The sequence below is a fragment of the Lytechinus variegatus genome, chromosome 12, assembly GCF_018143015.1.
Source record: "Lytechinus variegatus isolate NC3 chromosome 12, Lvar_3.0, whole genome shotgun sequence".
NCBI lineage: Eukaryota > Metazoa > Echinodermata > Echinoidea > Temnopleuroida > Toxopneustidae > Lytechinus > Lytechinus variegatus.
In genome coordinates, this window is record NC_054751.1 from 14,071,443 (window position 1) to 14,092,819 (window position 21,377).

Consider the following 21,377-nt stretch of genomic DNA (forward strand, 5'->3'; position numbering starts at 1 on the left):
CCGAGATGTTGAGATAATTATCTCGGGAAGTCGACATCTTGATAGCAAAAGATAAGATGACGAGATCCTGGATCTCATCATGTCGACATCTTTTAGAAGAGATGATGAGATGACAAGATCCCGGATCTCATCATGTCAACATCTTTTAGAAGAGATGTTGAGATGACAAGATCCCGGATCTCATCATGTTGACATCTTTTAGAAGAGATGATGAGATGACAAGATCCTGGATCTCATCATGTTGACATCTTTTGGAAGAGATGATGAGATGACAAGATCCCGGATCTCATCATGTTGACATCTTGTAGAAGAGATGATGAGATGACAAGATCCTGAATCTCATCATGTTGACATCTTGTAGAAGAGATGATGAGATGACAAGATCCTGGATCTCATCATGTCAACATCTTAAGAAGAGATGTTGAGATGACAAGATCATCTCATCATCTCATCATCTTTTCTACAAGATGTCAACATGATGAGATCCGGGATCTTGTCATCTCAACATCTCTTCTAAAAGATGTTGACATGATGAGATCCGGGATCTTGTCATCTCATCATCTGTTCTAAAAGATGTTGACATGATGAGATCCAGGATCTTGTCATCTCATCATCTCTTCTAAAAGATGTCGACATGATGAGATCCAGGATCTCGTCATCTCAACATCTCTTCTAAAAGATGTTGACATGATGAGATCCAGGATCTCGTCATCTCAACATCTCTTCTAAAAGATGTTGACATGATGAGATCCAGGATCTCGTCATCTCATCATCTCTTCTAAAAGATGTCAACATGATGAGATCCAGGATCTCGTCATCTTATATTTTGCTATCAAGATGTCGACTTCCCGAGATAATTATCTCAACATCTCGGTGGCACTTTTAAGCTTCCATCAATTTAATGCCTTGCTTAAGGGTATAAGTGTCGTGGCACTGTGGCAGGGGGTTGAACTGAAGATTTTCATGCATCTAGTCGGGCACCCTAGACCACTCTGCCACAGAACCTCAAATGAAGTTGCAGGAAGTCCTGAAAAAAAATGCTCTTTTACTATGGTGCTTGTTTAATTCAAGTTAGTCAAGGAGGGGGGGGGGTAATTAATTGATTTCCAATTCTTGCTGTTAACTGATTGTCAATTGCCCTATTTTCTTTGCATAGCATCTATGTTAAACATTGTATGTAGATATATATTATATTTATTCTCTTGAACAATTATTTAGTTGCCAATAGATTTTTTTTTCATTGTGATCGTTATTTTAATTGTTAAATTTAGCACCTTCTTTGCATTGATATGCAGACTACATAAGGACATCCTATCTTTGAATTTAAAGTAATGCCAGAAACTGTGTTTATCCTAGTTTGACCAACACTGCTAAAATTTATCTATGGCATTGTGCACATTCATAATGATTTCCAAGGATTCTCCCAGGCATGACTGAGGTTAAAACTTGCTGAAAACACGGTTTTAAAAATTCTAAAGCAGAAAGAATGCCAAAATTCTATAATTTGCAACATCAAAGAAAGTATAGTATGCCCATTAGTTGTATAATGTGATGTGGCAATATTGAATGTACATGAAAACAGTGGAGTTCACTTTAGAATAAGTGTTATAAGAAACTCTTATGTGTTCTTATAGGTTATATACTATTCCATCACTTAAATGCTTTTTTGTTTTCACTCTTCATAATCCATAGTATTGTAACAGATTCAAAGTTTTGACCCTGATGAATTTGTGACAAGGTTCCATGTATGTCATGTTATTCTTCGTTTATTTTCATATGGGTTGCTCACTATAGCCCATTTTGCCATATTTTACTTTCTAAAGCCTTGTTCAAATGATATTGCATTATTTTTGTGTTAAACTCTTGTAACTCGTTTATGATGAAATAATTTTCAGAAGTATATACTGTAATAAGAACAAGATTATTCTTGTATTTACTGTTCTCGGAGTGTATTAAATGCACAAACCTTTTTAAATAATGGAGGTTGCATGACAGAACAATTTGGTTGTTCGGGTATGTGAGAATTGTTGAAAGAAATTTGAACAGAGTGATACTGGGATCAATATAAATATGAATCCTTGATCGTATTTACTGTTCCTAATAATTGTTGATTCAGAGAATGCAGCTATTAAAGAATACATATTAAAATCTAATGTTAAAAGTTCATTTTTGCTTTGTAGTGTAGTGTCTTGATTTATTGTTGAACTGTACACCCTCCTCTCTCTCCTTCACCCCACAATAAGATTATGCTCTTTTTTGCCCTCATTGTGACATCACTCTGATTAGATCTCATATTACTACCTTCTATCTTGAATGGCACTGCTTGTTCTATTGATCAATCCTTATTTCTTTCTTTGTGGGGGTCACCTTTTTAGTTAAACATTTCTTTAATTTTTCAATTCTGATTCTGATTTCCTAGGATACTCCCCGGCATAACTGAGGGTAATACTTACAGTTAACATGGGTTAACCTAGACATACCATACTATATGGCAGGGGGTTCTCAATCTACGGCCCGCAGGCCGGATCCGGCCCGCGAGACTGCTGGGGGGTTTTTTAATCACTTTTTAAGTCACAATATGAAACATATCTCAATATAATTTAATGGTGTATCCATGTAGACCTAATCGTAATAAAATGGCAGTAAAAAAATTTGACTTTTAAACAAAGTTCAGTGGAGTCTGTCTGTTTTATCTTCTTTCTTATATGTCTGTTTGATCTACTGTTCTCACCATGTTTGGATCTACATACAGGTGCAAAAGAGCATTTTCCACAATGAACATTTTGAAGAATTAACTCATACCGAAATACCTTGTATTGTCTTTTGACCAGTGAACATTTGCACCAGTGCCTTCATCTGGTAATTACACCGTTTGTGCCAAGGTTCAAACAACTTGTTGCTGACATAAACAGACAGTGTCACTTTTCCAATTGAAAGTGATAGGAGACTGACACCCTTATTAGAGTCCACAACAGACATGCTCTATTATTCATTCTACTTTGGCTCCAAAAATATTGATTCTTCAAGACATTATCTGTCTCCCCAGTACCAAGTATGTATAGGTACAATTTAGATTCTTTTTAACAAAGTACTACAATTTTGTTATTAATATTGACTCTCGTATTTCGATTTTTTTTCTAATTTTGCCTGCGTTCCACATGAAACTATTATAGATTTGTTAGATTAAATGCTCCCAAAATAAGGGCCAGATTGCACAAGAGAGCATCTAGGACCCCCGATTGCAAGGGTCTATGCGCTTCACGCACTTTTTTTTTCTAAGTATCCACTTCACCCTGGCCCTTTCAGGTTTACTTTGAGTCTCATCTGGCCCTTCAAAGAAAAGTTTGAGAACCCCTGCTATATGGTATGTCTAGGTGAAACTTAGCAGACCAATAAGCCACTGATGGTAAAGAATGATAATGGCGCATGTATTATAAAATACACAAATCATGTTGCCATACAACCATGCGATAGAGATGGTGGTGATTGCACCTACATTACAACACTTCTCCTTTCACAAATCAAAGATTCGTCTTTAGTTTTTCTTGGTAGCATCCATCACTCGTACTTTTTATCAAAAATTCAGTGTTCTTACCCTTGGACCCAATGGACAAAGTCACATTCATACAAATCCAGCTCAAGTCCAAAATGCATGCTACTGATTTGGTTTTAACGGCATGAAGTGATCATTTTGCGGGAATTTCATTTAATTGCAGCTCTTTGTGAAGAGAATCCAAATCTATGTAGAATCAACAACAACAATAATAATAATAGAACAAAAATACTCTTTTTGTGTATATATTCATATAGCTCTTTTATTTAAAATAATAAGTGCATCTCATCACAACTATACATAAAATATCATTCGGATGCAAACAAATGGCAACCATCCCAATCTGGTTCAAAGTTACTCTTTCATATTATGACAGAGTGAATGTCCAAATTATATATTTCAAAAAGGTATGGAGGTCTGTGTTTAAAATGACAGCCTGGTAGCATTTTTTTATGTAGAAGACAACAGAACAAAACATCAAAGTCAGCTTTGAGCTGGTAAGGGTCAAGCACACTACTTTCTTGAATGTTACCCTTAAAGACAAGTACAGAAATATGAGTATTGAATTTCAAGTTTAGTTCACAATTTATTTTACTTCTTATTTCACCATAGAGATTGGATTCTGTTTTCTAATGAATGTAAGAATTTCCATGAATGCAATTGCCACATGAGTTGGGGGGGGGGTCCAATCACTATACACATATATAACATTTTATGAAATATGATCATTAAATAGATCAATATAAAAATATTGCAATCAGACCTTTATTAATGAAATACGATAACAATGTATTTCAGTTAGTGGTACATTCTTGTACTGAAGGAATACCTACATTAAATCATTTTCCAGTTATACTGGTTTGGGAATTACACAATTAAATTCATGTAAGGGATCAATGGCATTGAAATGTTTCTGCCTGCATTTTTTTTTCAGATTCAGATTTCAGATTCGGGGAACCGATTATCACTTCAACTACTGCATGGTTGCCATGACAATCTAGCATTTGAAGGAACCAATTCATACCATTTACTTCACATGGGTTAATGTAGTACCAAAGGATCACTATAGTGGGGGAAATGAACCTAATGCTTTTGATTCTCTAACTGGAGACTGTCCAATAAACCAAACATCACCTCTACATGTACACAACATAGCTAGAGGGTAACAAACCCATTCATCGACACTGCATTAGTTAGCTAAAAAGCACACATACAAAACAACATGTCACTCCTGAACCTAATTCTTGTTGATTTCTAACTCCCACAAAGAAACTGAAATGCAAGGTATTCAATATTACGCCACTCAAATGCAAATGAAAACATTCGTTTGTGTTGAAAAAATGTGCTATTTGAAATCATCATCAGATGAAAAACTGGCAAATTCGGGCTAATTGAAAAAAGTTGGATACTAACAAAAATCTTACTTTCCAAAAAACCCTGTTGTTCTTTAAAAGATATTTGCCATAATTTCATCAATAGAATTCTCTCACTTAAACCAACTTCCAGTTAGACTTTACCTTAAACTGTTACATGGTAGTTCGCACAATTTTCATTGTCAGCTTACTGTATATTGATTATAAATTTGTTTCAATATATAAACATTTGCATATCATCAGCCTTTTATTATTACCTTTCATATAGTACCACTTTAATAACTACCAAAAACGAAGTCTCTATTTGCAAAATGCATGCATCACCCATCATTCTAGCTAGGCAAAATCATTCCAGAATCATAGATCAAAGAACAGGAGTTTGGGATAACTTCTTGCAAACATAACTTTAAAAAGGTAGTAAGATGAGAGAATTTGTGCTGGCATTTAAATGGGTGTTTTTTTTACCATTTCTTTTTTTTTTTGGGGGGTATAAAGTAGAATTTTACTTTGTAGAATTGGTCACAAGGGACCATTTTGGGGCCGGGAAACATAAAGACAAAGCCGTTCATCATCCGTGTATGTAAAGGTCACCACTGATTATAGTAATAGGGGGCTTCAGATTTGTGACGGAACTTCTGTGACATGCATACATCGCAAAACGTGTTACTTTGCCTCAGAGCATTGCAACTGCTCTTAATCCTTCCCCTAAATCTCTCAAAACGCTGCTGACCCAACCCGTCATCCTCTCAAATCTATTCCAAGACATCTGTCAGTTGACAAATGGAACTGATTGGTTTAGCACCCTACGGACGACATATTACCAGTGAATGAAAATTTCTAGATAAAAGTGTACCCGTGGTGTTGTTGGATTCACTGCATTTAAACCTATATAAGACCTATACGAGTGAAAATCCTGCCATTTCCGGGGGGATGTCAGTATCCATTAAACTGAGTACCGTTGGTGCTACGTCCTGGAGAGATGGATTGTGGGTAAAACTAGACTTGAACTTCCTCCCAGAGTTGTTCATGATGAAAGGTACTGCAAAAGGGAAGGACAAAACGTGATTGATGATCATAAATAATGATGGTGAAGTTGATGGGTAAACTATAACTTTCTAGGTAAGCTGGACGTAGCTATCTTTCCAAAGCAACACAGAGGAAAGTTGCCGAGTACATCTAGCTTGCCAAGAGAGTGATAATTTGTTTTGTCACCTGAAATCAAGAGGTGATTATAAGCTTTATATTCCACATTACACAATGCTATAAAAGAAGAAAACCAATATTCATACTTCTCTTTGAGTCCTAAATTTTGACTGAAAAAATAACGGTTTCTTTTTCTAAACAGAAACGCACTCAAGTTGACAATTGTTTTACTGCTAGCACATATATACACTGTCCTGAAGTGCTCAGCGAAACACACAAGTTCCATCACTGTGAGTGATGATTGATAGAGAAACAATAAAAATGATAAGCATTCATTTACATAGAGCAGCTTTTATATGGATATATTCAGCTGCGCTTGTTCAGAGATCTTTTTACTTATGTAAAACACTTTATCCCATGATTGACTTATGACCAATCCTATAGCAAAGGCCTGTATGTGGAATATAATCACAAATTAACATTTCTTGTTGAATATTTTGTCAAACAGAGATGATTCATATATAGTGTCTATAAAAATCACCCATCACATTCAAGAAAATTTGTAAGATACAAAATGCATTTTGTATCTTACAAAGAGGCACTGCATAAATGTAATTTATTATTATTTTTACTATAATTTCAGGCAATCTTAGTCCAATATAATCTGGGCCATTTTGAAACTGCATTGCATTGCCAAGGAGAAGTTCACACCTAGTTACCAATAATGCATATAGCACTTCCATTTATTTGAGTGTAGGATAAAAGAGCATTGTCGATTAAAAGCGTTGCTCACGGGGATAGGTGTCGAGGCCCGGGATCGGACCACAGACTTTCGATGTATAGCCAGACGCCTTAGGCCACTTGGCCACAGCACCGATAGGGATGAGGGGGCACATGGCTAACTCCCCCCCCCCCCCCCCCGATCTCGTCTCTTCATCAGGCAATCGCAACGAAAACTAGCACATATGTCGGTTGCGACATAATCTACAAGAATGGATTATTTTTTATCATTAATTTTACAAAAAGTATTTTTATAACTAATTAACCTTTTAATTTGACTCTTACCTCTCATTGTAGTATGCTTTGTGCTCGGGCTACCATCGGGGGCAAGCATGATCTCTGCATTACCATGATCAGCAGTGACAAGGAAGGCATAACCACTCTCTGCACATGCTTGCCTCATCGTATCAATAGCAACATCTGTCATCGAGGAATAAAACAGATTTAGGAATTTTTCTTTTTTGAAGTATGAATGAAGATAAGTTTGCATTTTCATATATTATGAGATGAATACTAAAAAACAAAAAAACATGAAATGCATTGAAGCAAAATAAAACACTGAGGGTGGTCCCTTATCGACTTTGTGTTACAAATAGCTAGTGTTAAAATTTACTTCTTGAGATAACTACTAACACAGAGAAACTGAAATGTATTAAGAGGAAAAATTCTTATTTAGCTTCTTGGTAACATAAATCATAAAAATGTGAATGTATTGAGTGGTGAGTATAAAGTGTATTTTATTCAAGTAGACCTATATTAGGGAATTAGTAATTCAAAGATTATATAGCATTATCATGTTTAGTAAGCTATGATTTGGAAATATTTTTTGCTGTCTCAAATATGCAGGTTCAAGGTCAGAAGAAGTGGGTCATGTGTGTGACTTCACACAAAAGCATGATTCTGAAAGTTTAATCAGTTATAAATCAATAAAATTTGTATGATTTATGACCATGAAAGTGATGATTGGTCATAATTTCCATCACACACGTGACCAAGAATGGCCCATTGCAAGACTACACTGATCAAAATATTGCATTGTGGGTAAGGAACCTGGTCATATTTGAGTATTAGCAGACTTGAGGTGGTGCTATACAAGGTAGCTGGAAGCACTTCCTTTAAAGACAATCAGTGGTATTCTGATAACTAAGCTAGGTTAAACCCTCGTCTAAACTAGAATTTAAAACCACACTACAATGGAATGCTGTCTTCATAATGTTCCTTCCATTTTCATGGAAATTATAATGTATCAATACATTCCTTTAAAATCATATATTTGTTTTATTTTATTCTCCCCATTTCATGTCTCAAGTTTCTGACATCTTTTTGCAGCAGGGTAAGAATAAGTTTTGATTGGTGAATGAGTTGACAACTGGCACTCCATAAGAGTGTGGTCTAAATTAAGCCAGGTTTAACTAAACCGTTGCTATCGGAATACCACCCACTGAGAATGGTATACCTGTGGCTTCACAAGCCTTGACAGTGGCTTCATACACTCCTGTATGACCAACCATGTCAGGAGGGGCGAGGTTACACATCACAAACGGGAAACGGTTTGATTTTACTACTGATGCTACCTGAGATCGATGGAAAAAGAGAGGGATAGGGAGAGAAAGAGGGAGAGAAAACCAGAAACAGAGGGAGAATGAGAAAGATTGAGGGAGAAGATTGAAGATAGAGAGATAATAAGTGAGAAATATCTAGGCATGATAAAATTTGAGCATGACATAAACGCAGTTACCCACTTCTTGCATTACAGTTGAAGCAAAAGCTAGACTGCCCTAAATGTAATATACTTAGCATGCATTACATTATTAATTCACACTGAAAAGTGAGCAAACAGATAAGCATATATGGGACTGTGAACTACTGCTTGAGAGAAAAAAAAGGATCATTTTGAAATCATTGTCACAGCTGAATTTACATTTCAAATAAAGTTTCCCCACCTACTAGGTCCCCAATTCACAAAGAACAGTTTCATACCATCAATTTATGTTGACATTACACTCACCTCATCTGCAACACCTTGCACACTCATCTCTGGTTTAAGGTCGTAGGTCGCGACCTTGGGCGAGGGAACCAACTTCCTTTCTTCCCCATCAAACTGTTTCTCGACACCACCATTGAAGAAGAAAGTAACATGAGCATACTTCTCTGTCTCTAGAATGGCAGAAGAGATAAGTACATATACACCATAAAGAATGCTCTAATATGATCTCATAGGAACTTCACATCACAACTTAACATACATGAAAGCATAGAAAATACTAATATCCTTTTTAAGGTCTATATACTTTTATAAGTTATGACAATTCAAAAACTTAACCCTGGTTAAGATTTCAAAGTAAACGCCACCGTCACAGTCGGAAAAGCAGCGCCGTCAGAAAATCAGCGTCGACAAGTATAGTCTTGCTCTACTGTGCAGGCAAGACAAAAATTACATCTTCCAGGTATTTTCATATTCATTTATCTACACAGAAAGTCATCATTGTGGTCTGAAATTTTAGAAATCTTTCTTGAGCTTTATTATCTTGTAACAACTATTGACAGTTTACATAAACATGAACATAAAAAAAAGATAAATTGAACAATGATTCAAAATCATTTTGTATCGGTCAATACCTGCACAATGATACTGTGGTATTCTTTTTGTTGCTAACCACTCTGCTAAGACGTTCTTTGGGGTTTCCGGAGGAAAGATAACTGGAAGGTTGAAACTTGCTTTGTATTCAGTCATACAGGTCACACTCTGATAAGAACAAAAACATTAAAGTAACTGAATTATTAATAAGAAATATGTTACTAATAAAATGTTGAGAACTCTAGAATGAAATAAAATATTTTGATATTTGTAAAATACTCAACAGAGATAAAATATTTTGTGTCTACAAGAAGACTCTTCCACAATGTGGGGCATGCATGAGTAAATGATAAAAACAATGATGTTGTCATTTGTGCGGGTACCCACTGCTCTACCAGCGGGCCCTGCATAACATAGTACATGAATGTTATAATTCTTTTCCTTGTAATGCTGAGCTCCTAGCTTAAAATTAAAGATATTAATTGTAATTCATTGTTGAAACATTTACAAGCATAGTAAACATGGGATAGCTTATCTGCTTTTAGCTTTGAATGGAAGTTTGATTCATTGGCAATTCCACAAATTATGATTAATAATGATAGTAACCTGCAACATTTATACAGCGCTTTTACAATGTTGCCCTGCGCTGCATACTACCACCCTAGCTTTAGCATGGCTATCTTGATTGGATGATCGAGCAAGCAAGAAATATCTTTCTATCGGGTACACAATAATACCTGGGTGGAGAGTGGCTAACACAGATTAACGCCTTGCCAAAGGACGTGAGTGCTGCGGCGAGATTCAAACACAAAAATTTGTGGTTCAAAGTCAGGAGATATCCTATCAGCCACAACACCTCTACCTCTGATAGTACGTCCCAACCTCTACAAGTGGACCCCATTGGGCCAAATAAATGACAGGACACATGCTCAAGCACCCAGTCACGTGATGATCCATTTCATCATCTTATAGTTGCCCACACTTCAACACTTTCACTTACAATATTCTGGGGGACAACACTCGTTTCAAAGTTGCGGTTGATGGCAAACGCCTCGACGATCTGCCTCATTCGATCAGCCCTGAAGTCTATAAACATCAATGTGTCACCGTCTCGAATGCATCCTGACTTATCAACGATGATGGGCGTCAAGAACTCATCCGTTTGTCTTTCGCTACCTTGCTTGTCATATCGAGATTGCACCAACTGGGGAAAAGATGGAGAAATATGGTATAGAACATGTTCATGTATAAAGTGGTTCAAAAGAAAAATGTAACAAATTTCAAGAGCTACTTTTTGAGCTTGCCGGTCAAAATTTATTACATTGCATTACAATTTAGAATGGTCCCTCTGGGAATTTCCAGTGCTCTTCTCTTGTTTTTTTCAGGGCTCCTGTGAGCATTTCAGGGGAAAATTTGCCCTGCATCTCTGTGTAATTTTTCCCCGAAGTCGCATAACAGGTGGATAAATTTTCTACGCCATTGAAGTTTAACATTCTCCTTTATCAGAAATCTATCAATAATATCATCTGTAAAGAAATCAAATGCCAAACCCTATGGCTACCTTCAAGGGAACATTATCTCTAGTCATAATAGATTTCTGATGACAAAATAAAATCAATTATAAACCAACGACAACAACCTTATACTCCATGCCAAAATGAGTAGTTTTAAGGTAACGTTCACATACCTGAATTACATTTTCCTTGGTTGTAGCCTCGCCAATACCCTGTACTAAGCCCTCAAATGCAACCTTTATCCTTTCATCTCGTTTATCTCGATCCATTGCATAGTAACGACCCATGACGGTTGCTAGGGAGCCATATTGAAGTTCAGCAAGCTTATCTTGAGTTTGCTTCAAGTATTTCACTAGATATTTCAAAATACATTGAGAGCATTATATCAATAATCATTTCTAGTTATATTTCTATAAAGATTTCTTTATTTGCAAGGAAAGAAGAGACTGACTTTTGTAATATTGTGTAATAGTAATGATAAAAATATTCTAATGTGAAAGCATCTTCTAGAGTCTTGGGAAAACTGGGTTTATCATTCTGTATAAATGATGTATGTTACTTATCCATGCATACTAACACTTTTGTCAGTACATTTTTTAGAATTATATTCCTCTGTTATGTGTCCAGCATACATATACTGATGGGACTTACAAATCACACTGTCAATATCTGAATATTAAACGATATCTACCAGTTATAATTCAGAAACCAGCATTTCAAAAGTGGACAGTACAATTATGATTGTCATGCTCCTACAAAATGAAGAAATACTCGGCAACTTTGACATAATTCACTGGTGTGTTGGCTATGTCAGTAGTGCGTATATCTCACAACCGGAAGGTTAGAAGTTCAAGCTCCAGCCGCATCAGACCAAAAGACTTTAAAACATGGGAGCTGCTGCTACTCTGTTTGATGTTCAACGATTTCAAAGGGATAGAGCTACATCGATCTGACGCTGCTCAGAGGCTGCCAGGCCCACTATTGATTGGACAAAATTGATTTCAATAGGATATCTATTTCTGAATTCTGTTTTGAACAATAAAATATGGATTTTCATTGTTTCACTTACCACCGCTGGTAGGGCTTGTGTCTCTACCATCAGCAAAGAAATGAACAAATGTCTGTGGTACACCAGCTTCTTTCATACCACCAAGCAGAGCAAAGAGATGATTGATGTGGGAATGCACTCCACCATCACTTACCTAGCATGTATGAACACAACTCAAGTTACAGGAAAATATCAACTTCTCAAGATCACAAGAATTATTGCTTTCATTTTGCTACTATATCTCTCTCTCTTTCTATTTTAAATGAACCATCTCAGAGCTGCCACGAAGGGCGATTTTCCTTGATTACATATAAATTACAACTCACTATTATCAGATATGTACACTATGGAAGACTCTTGAGTAATCACGACAAAAGGGGCCTTTTTTTTGCTACCAAACTCGTGAGCAACCTGACAAAAGCCATTCTGTAGCTTCTATCTATTTCAATTGGCAGTCGAAATCACACACTGTTTTACTTGTAAAATGCCTTGAAATATTAGAGCATAGTATGGTGTCAAAATGCAGGGCCATGTTACATAAAACCTAGATAAATGTTATGACTAATTGTGCCAGAAATTTTGGGAAAACTACAAAGAGTTATGATCAATTGGATTGTAAATATTGATCGTATTGCTTATGTTACAGGCTCTGAAGAACAGTGCCATCCAGATTGTTACCAGTGCTTTTCACCAACATAATATAAGCTACTGGAAATCCTTGCATCTAATTGGACGTGAACAAATAAGTTGGTGAAAATTCATCATGAAATGCTCCCCTAGACCCTATCTTACACAGAGATACGATGGTCTGATCAATCATTACAATGGACGGCCAGCAACATTTTCTATGATGTATATTCATGTATTCACTGTTTTCTTGAACATTCACTGTGCCTCTCTTTGTTTACAAAGGACATTGTGCAAATTTCCTGTAGAAAAAATTACAACACTGATGGATTTCCATAGTGTTTTGATTGATTGGATCAATCTTAACTCTTTGTAAGACAGGGCACTGATCAGAAGCTTACCAGACCCAGAAGATGCATCCTGCCGTTGCCTGCTTTAGCCCTTTGGCAAGCATCCACGTAAGCCTTCTGACTGAACAGGGTCTTTTGCTTGATCGCCAAATCGATCTTCACGATACTCTGGTACATGGCACGGCCAGCACCGATGGTCAGGTGACCGACCTCACTGTTACCCATCAGGCCTTCCGGGAGTCCGACGGCAAGGCCAGAGGCATCCAGAGACACAAACTCACCAGACTGCTCAGATAGGCCATCCATGACTGGGGTCTTAGCATTCAGGATAGCATTGCCTAAATAGTGGGGGGGGGGGCAGGAGATCATTAAATTCAAGATTCAATTATTTTTTTTATTTCATTTGTTAAAAAAGATATCCATATACAATGTAATAATCGAAGACAAAAACACAAAACGAAAATCAAAGACACCACTGCAAGTTATCAAACAAAATATATCTCTTTGATTTTACATATAAAGAAAAGTAATCAATGGAATTTGGGTCACTGCAAATATTCCCAAACAGACTCAAACTTGTCAGTGAGTTGTATTGTGAAAATTAAATCTAGATCAAACATCAGAATACAATTAGTTCACACTTCTATGGAATGCTACGTTTCAATGTCATCATTCAATATTCCTAACAAATATAATGAACCACGAATAAATTATTTTCTTAGAACTCAGACTTTCCATTTGTTCTCACTCTGTAACAAAATTAGATTTTAAGTTAATAAGACTCAGAAGTACAAAAAGACCTGGGCATTGTTGTTTATTTGAAAGAACAGAGAAACAAAAACAGGTTTGCACTTTATTTTTCATAAAACCTGAAATTACTTTACAAACAGCTATAGACCTTTTCTTGGGAACAACATGTGAGTCAAATTCTCAATCATTATGAATCCCTTTGGCTAAAGCTAAAATCTGAAATTTTAGATTAATATCCTGTACTTTCACAAAATATCTTGTTTTCAAATGTAAATATGCATGATTTGAAATGAAAATTCATTAAAATTCAATACCTCTATAATCCTCTGAGATACCCCAGCCATCGATAACAACCAAGCAGACTTTCATTATCCCTTGGTATCAATCAACCACCCTGCAAATAAAGAGAATTAAAATCCAGTCAAACAGAGATTTTGATTTCAAAAATATTAAATTGGAATTCATATTTAAATACACCAATACATACAACATATCCATAACAGTTCGATAAAATATACTTTATTGGATGATAAGACTTGTTGAATAAGTCAAACCTGTCTTAGAAGCTACAAATGTACCTGTCTATAGTGAAAAACTTTCTCAAGTGGCCATAAAAAAAAGTGTAAAAGGATAAGTAATATAAAGGCCATCTGTATTCAGTTCTGGGCAGTTCCATGGTTATGAAGTGACATTCAGAAACATTTTTTTTGCATTCAAATAAAGATATCACCCATATTTGAATAGTTATTTGCAAAGAAATGGTACCTGACAGAAGTTGCTGACACCGATTTTTCAAAATAACATTTATGTTGATCCACTGAATTAATGAGATATGAATATTCATAAACATGGTCACAAAGTGACGCAAAATGGACATGCATTTTTGAGGAAGAAACTTATTGCTCAAACTCTGTGAATTTTAAATTGATATCATAATTTTGATTTGATTGGATTCTATGTTGTTCTACCTTTAATATGCTGCATTACATTAAAAAATTGTTGTATCATTTCATTAATTACGAATTAAAACGTTAACCCATACCTGCTTACAGAGTGACTGTTACAGAGAGACATCAGAAATATCCACTCGCTGGCAACATAAAATGAACTTATATTTTAACATTTTTGTTTAACATGATGTAAAATGATGACCTTCAGATTATCCACCTATGGATTCACCTATAAGGAGATGCGTAAGCAGGGCTCTCGCAAAGTAAGGAATTACGCGTGGCGCATTTTCCAGAATCGATAATACTTTCCAACACCCAAATTAAGCCCCAGGCCGCGCCGTTGTGCGGGCGTGCGCATTATGTGCGCCCACGATACACGCGCGCGTGCACACTGCTTAAACGGACGATCGGGAACATTTTAAAATTGATTTGAGGCGCTAATTAATTAAAAAAAATACATGTACTCTATATACCCTCCGATATGAACTCCCGTTCTCCAAAAAGAACGGAGGAAAGGAAAATAAAACAGAATACAAATAAGAAGTCCTAAATATCTCAGATTACTAAACGGACAACCAGGAACATTATAAATTTGTTCTGAGGTGCTAACAAGTAAAAATATAGTTTATATACCTTCCGTTATGAACTCTCGTCCTCCAAAAGGAACGGCGGAAAGGAAAATAAAACAGAATAGAAATAAGAAGTCCTAAATATCTCAGATTACTAAACGGACAACCAGGAACATTTTACATTGTGCTGAGGTGATAAAACAAAAAAATATATTTTATATACCTTCCGTTATAAACTCCCGTCCTCCAAAAGGAACCGCAGAAAGGAAAATAAAACAGAATAGAAATAAGAAGTCCTAAATATCTCAGATTACTAAACGGACAATCAGGAACGTTTTAAATTGTTCTGAGGTGCTAACAAGTAAAAATATATTTTATATACCTTCCGTTATAAACTCCCGTCCTCCAAAAGGAACGGCGGAAAGGAAAATAAAACAGAATAGAAATAAGAAGTCTTAAATATCTCAGATTACTTAACGGATAATGAGGAACATTTTAAAATTGATTTGAGGTGCTAACAAGTAAAAATATATTTTATATTTTAATCAATTTAAGTCATTAAAAAAATAAAAATGAAAATAAAATATCAGGTCTATTATAACAGACAGGCGCAGATCCAGGGGTGGGGTGTGTGCATACATGTACCCAAAATAATTTTGGAATTGATGACTTTGTTTTATTTGCTTGTCATTTTTCAGGGGGGGGGGGCAAAATTCCTTTATGAATGATGGCATTTTTTATTTTTTTTATAGTAGAGAGAGGTCGTCTAATTTAGGAGACACAACCATCCCCTCAAAATTTTAGAACAGCGCCAATCTATTGGCCCATATGATTAAGAAAAAACACAAACATCCTGTAGTTGTGAAACTTGACAAAGATGAAAAAGGTAGGTCGGAAAATAAGGGTAAACAAAATCATACATATAACATTTGATGGAGTTAATTCTTTATCAAGTCACTCAAAACAATCATCAAAAATTAATTTTGAAATACTCGATCATGCAGACTTCGAGAATACTGAATTCATAGCAATACATTCTTTCTCAGTCACTGATTGTGTGTGTACATGTACCTCTGTTAGAAAATGTGTAGCTCTCTGGCTATACCAGCTCACCATGCAGGCAAATAACGTAAACACGCTCACTAAAACCGCCATGCCTACACTGTCAGGGCGGTGTGCTGGAGTCAGTCAGTGCCGTGGTGAGCAGGGTGCAGCGTGCTAGCGCTGGCATCCCCGGGTTGGGATGCATGGTAGCGGTCAGCCAGGCGCTTGCTTCAAGCATGGAGGTAGAAAATGCTTCGAGCAATTCAGGCGTGGCGCTTGCAGAATTTGGCGTAGCGCTTCATCGATGGAATTATTTACGCATGGCGCTAAATCTCCAAACTTGAATTACGCGTGGCTCTTGCGCCACACGTACTCAATGGCAGCGAGGGCCTTGTGCGTAAGAAAAAAGTAATGTGGCTAATTATGTTCCCCTTTTGAAATAGAGCCAATATAAATTTTTGGAAAATGTCCACTTTTACTTTGAATTGCCCCACTTTTTCTGTTTCCCTTTGGTGGCTTAACAAGGCAAGTTTGAACTACATATCCTGGACAGTACCAAAATGTTAGAACCAATGATGTCTTCCACAATTTCTTTTGTAATGTATTTAATTTTATGAACTTTAAATCACCAGTAGGGCCTATTCTGATTTTTTTTCATTAAAATATGTAAAAAATATTTGACTTCACATTAAACATACATGTGGAAACTGGAATTGCAATCGTTGTAAATTATTGGGATTCAATAGAGTTTACGTATCAAATCTGAAAAAATCTAAATAGTATTTAATCAATTTAGAGGGATTGTGTAGCCTGGAGATAATCATATCTCAATACATAGAGTAAAATTCACAGAGAAAAATGCTGAAAATTTGATCAAAATTGGCTAATAAATAACAAAGTTATTGAATTTTAAAGATTTGCATTATTTTGGTGAAAGAGTTCTAGGCATGTCTTCATGAATATTCATTAGTAGGGCGGCCCCCGGGGGGCACTCAGTATATAATGCATAGTAGGTATGTGCCGCAGAGGGGACCCCCATTTATTCACTCAAATTTCCATAATTTTTTGCCAAGGCATAGCATTTTTGTCTTAATATTGAGAAAAAGAACAAAGAAAGCAGCTCCAAGGCATAGCATTTTCTTCTTATTGAGAAAAAAGGAGAAATAAATCCGCTCCAAAGCTTCGAATATTTTTCGTTACGCCATTCCAGTCGCATTGATCTGCTAGTGCTACAAGGAGCTGCAATTTTGGTGAAAAGCTCTAAGTTCTAACTAAGGCCCTTAGTTAGAACTTAGAGCTTTTCACCAAAATGCACCCATGGGTTCATATCATCTCGCGTGCAAAGGAATATCAGTCATACGCACGCGACACACATGACACTTCCAAAATACAGTGGGCTTTTGCCCACATAAAACATCATGTATGATTTGGTATTCCACATCCTGCTATGACACTTACCGAATCATTTAGATCCTTCCGTGACTTCTCCTTGAAGTTTCTTTCTAAAAATATGTATATTTTCTTGATCTTTAGTGAAGATTTCACGGAGATAGAAATCAATCAGCGTGGATATTAATTTTCTCCTGAAGAGGGCGCGCGATTTATATTCGTATCAAAGACACAAGGGAAGGAATAGGCACCTACACTATTTTACACGCATATCAACGCAAGGCATTACGCAAAGTCTGTGAAGTGTCCAATCTTTTCATTGTATAGACTTTGGTATACCGTATACGTATTATTGACGTTCATCAAAGCTTGTACTGCTGGTTTCTTTCCAGGCACGTATATTATTTTCATTTTTTTTTTATCAGTCATCTTTTTAAATTAATTGCAAATAAGTGTTATCATCACCAATAATAATCTTTAATTATGTTTTCGAAGGTATTTCATTCATTGGTGCCCATAAGTAGTATATTAATCATAAGGATTGCGCATTCAAAGAATTTAGATAGTTATAAAATTACCGAGGAGCTGAATCAAGGTTGTGAAATTATTAGCGCCACCAACGGGCTTCCTTGTAATTCTGTGGAAGAGACAAGCGAAGTCACTTTCGAGGCCGAGGTAAGCGAAATTTCCTTTTTTTTAATGATTATTATTTTATTATTATTTTCATATAATAAACTATTGCTACTTACCGGCAAGAGCCCCGGTGCATAGCGAGGAGTTTCGGAGAATATTACTTCAGCAATGAAGCGATGTTTGCCGACTACTTCGAAATCCAGGGTCAAACACGGTCAATTGTACATACTAAGCTTGTACAATGTGTGAGTGACCAAAATGCAGCTCCTTATTAACTTTGGTCTATTATTAATGGACCACTACGTTACTTAGACTTAGTTCTAATACCGGTACTAATGTTAAATATGAAGGGAATTCCCTTCTGGACTAGTATCTTCTCCACACTCAGATAGGATGCCTTGTCAAGACTCCGTGAGGAAAAATGACAATATCAAAATCATAAGAAATATGCTCAGCGCTCACGGAGTCCTCAAGACTAGGTTAACCCCCAACATGCCCAACTTAAGCGTTTTGCCAGATTTGTTGTCCCCGCTACGACCCCGGGAAACAACTACCAATTTCCGTCGCTGCATGTCTGATGCCAGCAACGCGACAACTCAACATTTCTACCACTATTAAATATGAAAATATTTCAATGATCAGACAAAAAGAGATACAGTACGCACTACACTTACAACGACTGCATCTTTAAAACAATTAAAATTAAACATCTTACCTTTATTTTTTACTTAGCTCAAGTACGAAAAGGGGCACGACACAGGACTTTCCCCAGGCCAGGTCAATTCGCATATACGGTACCGGTATTGATTTTGCACACTGCACCAAGCTAGCTACACACGTACACCACGATGACATAGCGTGATAATGAACATAGCAGTTTCAGACTGTTTCTAGGTTTTTCATAATTACAATATATTAAGTTTCAAGTATAAGAAATAATCGAAACAAAAAAAAATCAACATTCGTAATCAAAATTAAAACAATTTGGTAAAATCAAAGTTTTTATTGCTCATTCTTAGCCATTCAAGTTAAAACAAATGTCAGAGATTGATGTAAGTCTGATATAAACGTCTAGACACAAATATTGGAAGACCCTACACGCACGCGCAATGCAATGTTGTAAATAAACTTTGGACCCCGGCTTTGGACCGGGTCGGGGTTTAGACCCGAGTCACCTAATAAACAAATAAAACAACATAAGAAATGAAATATCAGGAATGCTTCATTAATACCAAATTATGATAATGATTGATAAATAGTGGACAACGACGATCGATGAAGCGGGCGATGATGATGACGACGACGACGACGACGATGATGATGATGATGATGATGGTATTGGTGGTGGTGGTGATGATGATGTTGAAGACGATGATGTGCCGCGGTTAGGCCTACATATTTTATTCCAAAATCTGGCGTTCCATCTGATGAACCTGTTGCCGGGCCTGTTGCTAGAGAGGGAAAATGTATAAATCGGGAGAATTAAAGAGGTCAGGGGCCCGTTGCAGAAAGAGTTGCGTTTAAACGCAAGCCAAAAAAACAATCGCAACTCCCAAATGCGCGCTGTTGATTGGTTGAAAATCAAGTTGCGCGTGATTTTTAGAGTTGCGATTGATTGCAACTCTTTCTGCAACGGGCCCCTGGTATACTGGGTAGATTTAGAGACAGATGGGGTCATCATGGGGGTCTGGTGACAAAGGGAGGAGGGGAGAAAAAAAACAAGAGGGACCTGCATCATACTCTTCACCATCATACATGTATATCATAATCATCTTCTCAGAAAGTTTTTTTTAGGGGGACACGAGAAAAAAAAAATAAAAAAATGAAAGCGAGGGAAATGACTGCAGCTTGTCATTTGGGACTTTTGCAGTTTGTGAAGCGAAATTGAAGGATTTCTTGCATATTGAAATTTGTGAAAATTTTCAGTAAAAACATAGAATTGGTAAAAATTTCTGGGGGCAAATGCACCCTGGCCCCCACTGCGTATGGACATATGCTCCTCGTCATCACGATCATTAATCATAATCTCCTTTCGCCCATTATCGTCATCTCTCTTAATTGCTACCAGTCATCGTCCCAATCCTTATCACCACCATCTCTTTCACAATCATCATCATCATCACAGCCATTATCACAATCATCATCATCACCACCATCATAATCATCATCACCATCAACATCATCACCATCATCATCACTATCAACATCATCATCATCACCACCACCACCACCACCACCACCACTGTCACCATCATATCAACACCATTCCCATCATCATTATCAATAATGTAGGCATACCAATATAATACCATGAAATCTCTACATCATTATTCGGGTATATATACACATTGTATATACTGTATCATGTATTTATTGCAGTACTGACATTCAACATTGAATATGATAAAGATCCAATAGGACTATACTAATACCATATGGGCTAAACCAAATTGGTTTTTATCAATTTGGTCTAATTGCCATTTGGTCTAATACCCACTTAGTCTAATTTCATTTGGTCTAATGCCCAGAAGTCTAATTTCCAGTTGTCTAATAATTCTTTTGTACCAATTCAAATGAAAGTATTAGTCATAATCATTTCATCCAACCATGTTAGACTAAATTAAATTGACCAAGTGGATATTTGCCTACCATGACTAGAAATATGACCAAATGCCCTAAATGTCAATCTGACCGAGTGGTAGACGAATTTATTGTAGACAAACTCGGATTAGACCATGTGGGATGAGACCAAATGGAAAAAAAAGAAAAAGAATAAGAAAGACAGAAGAAAAAAAAAGAAGAGGAAAATAAGAGGAGGAAGACGAGTGAATGAAATAATGTGATGTGAAGACTTGCCAAAAAACCCAAATCTTTTATGTTACTATATAACATTTTTGCTTGCGCTTCGCGCCAGAATTGCCTGTTCGATGAGATTCATATCTTGCTCAATAGGCTGATATGGAGCAAGTTTTGAAGTCAATATACAAAACATATTTTAGCTCGGACATCGAGCTTTCATTGTTTTTTTTTCATTTACAAATTTAAGTGCTCTGTAATTTATATAAGCTCACGCTGC

General features: G+C 36.4%; 1 protein-coding gene across 1 annotated transcript; it reads right to left on the bottom strand.

The window, feature by feature from the left end:
- Positions 1 to 4,488: 4,488 nt before the first annotated feature.
- On the bottom strand, positions 4,489 to 19,121 carry LOC121424952 (2,3-bisphosphoglycerate-independent phosphoglycerate mutase-like). Its single transcript, XM_041620853.1, has 11 exons — positions 19,017 to 19,121; positions 14,031 to 14,110; positions 13,018 to 13,304; positions 12,011 to 12,143; positions 11,115 to 11,293; positions 10,428 to 10,631; positions 9,469 to 9,595; positions 8,858 to 9,006; positions 8,306 to 8,423; positions 7,135 to 7,269; positions 4,489 to 5,965 (listed from the first exon to the last, which is right to left on the bottom strand). The coding sequence occupies exons 2-11, from the start codon at positions 14,083 to 14,085 to the stop codon at positions 5,823 to 5,825; spliced, it is 1,530 nt and encodes a 509-aa protein (XP_041476787.1). The 5' UTR covers positions 14,086 to 14,110; positions 19,017 to 19,121; the 3' UTR covers positions 4,489 to 5,822.
- Between the last annotated feature and the right edge of the window lie 2,256 nt (positions 19,122 to 21,377).

Excerpts from the sequence above, each read along its gene's own strand:
- LOC121424952 (XM_041620853.1), bottom strand. The coding sequence starts at position 14,085 with ATGAAAGTCTGCTTGGTTGTTATCGATGGCTGGGGTATCTCAGAGGAT. Across the intron at positions 9,596-10,427 it reads GTGTTGTCCCCCAGAATATT|AGTGTGACCTGTATGACTGA; the intron begins GTAAGTGAAAGT and ends TGTTCTTATCAG. Across the intron at positions 7,270-8,305 it reads CAAGGCTTGTGAAGCCACAG|ATGTTGCTATTGATACGATG; the intron begins GTATACCATTCT and ends CCTCGATGACAG.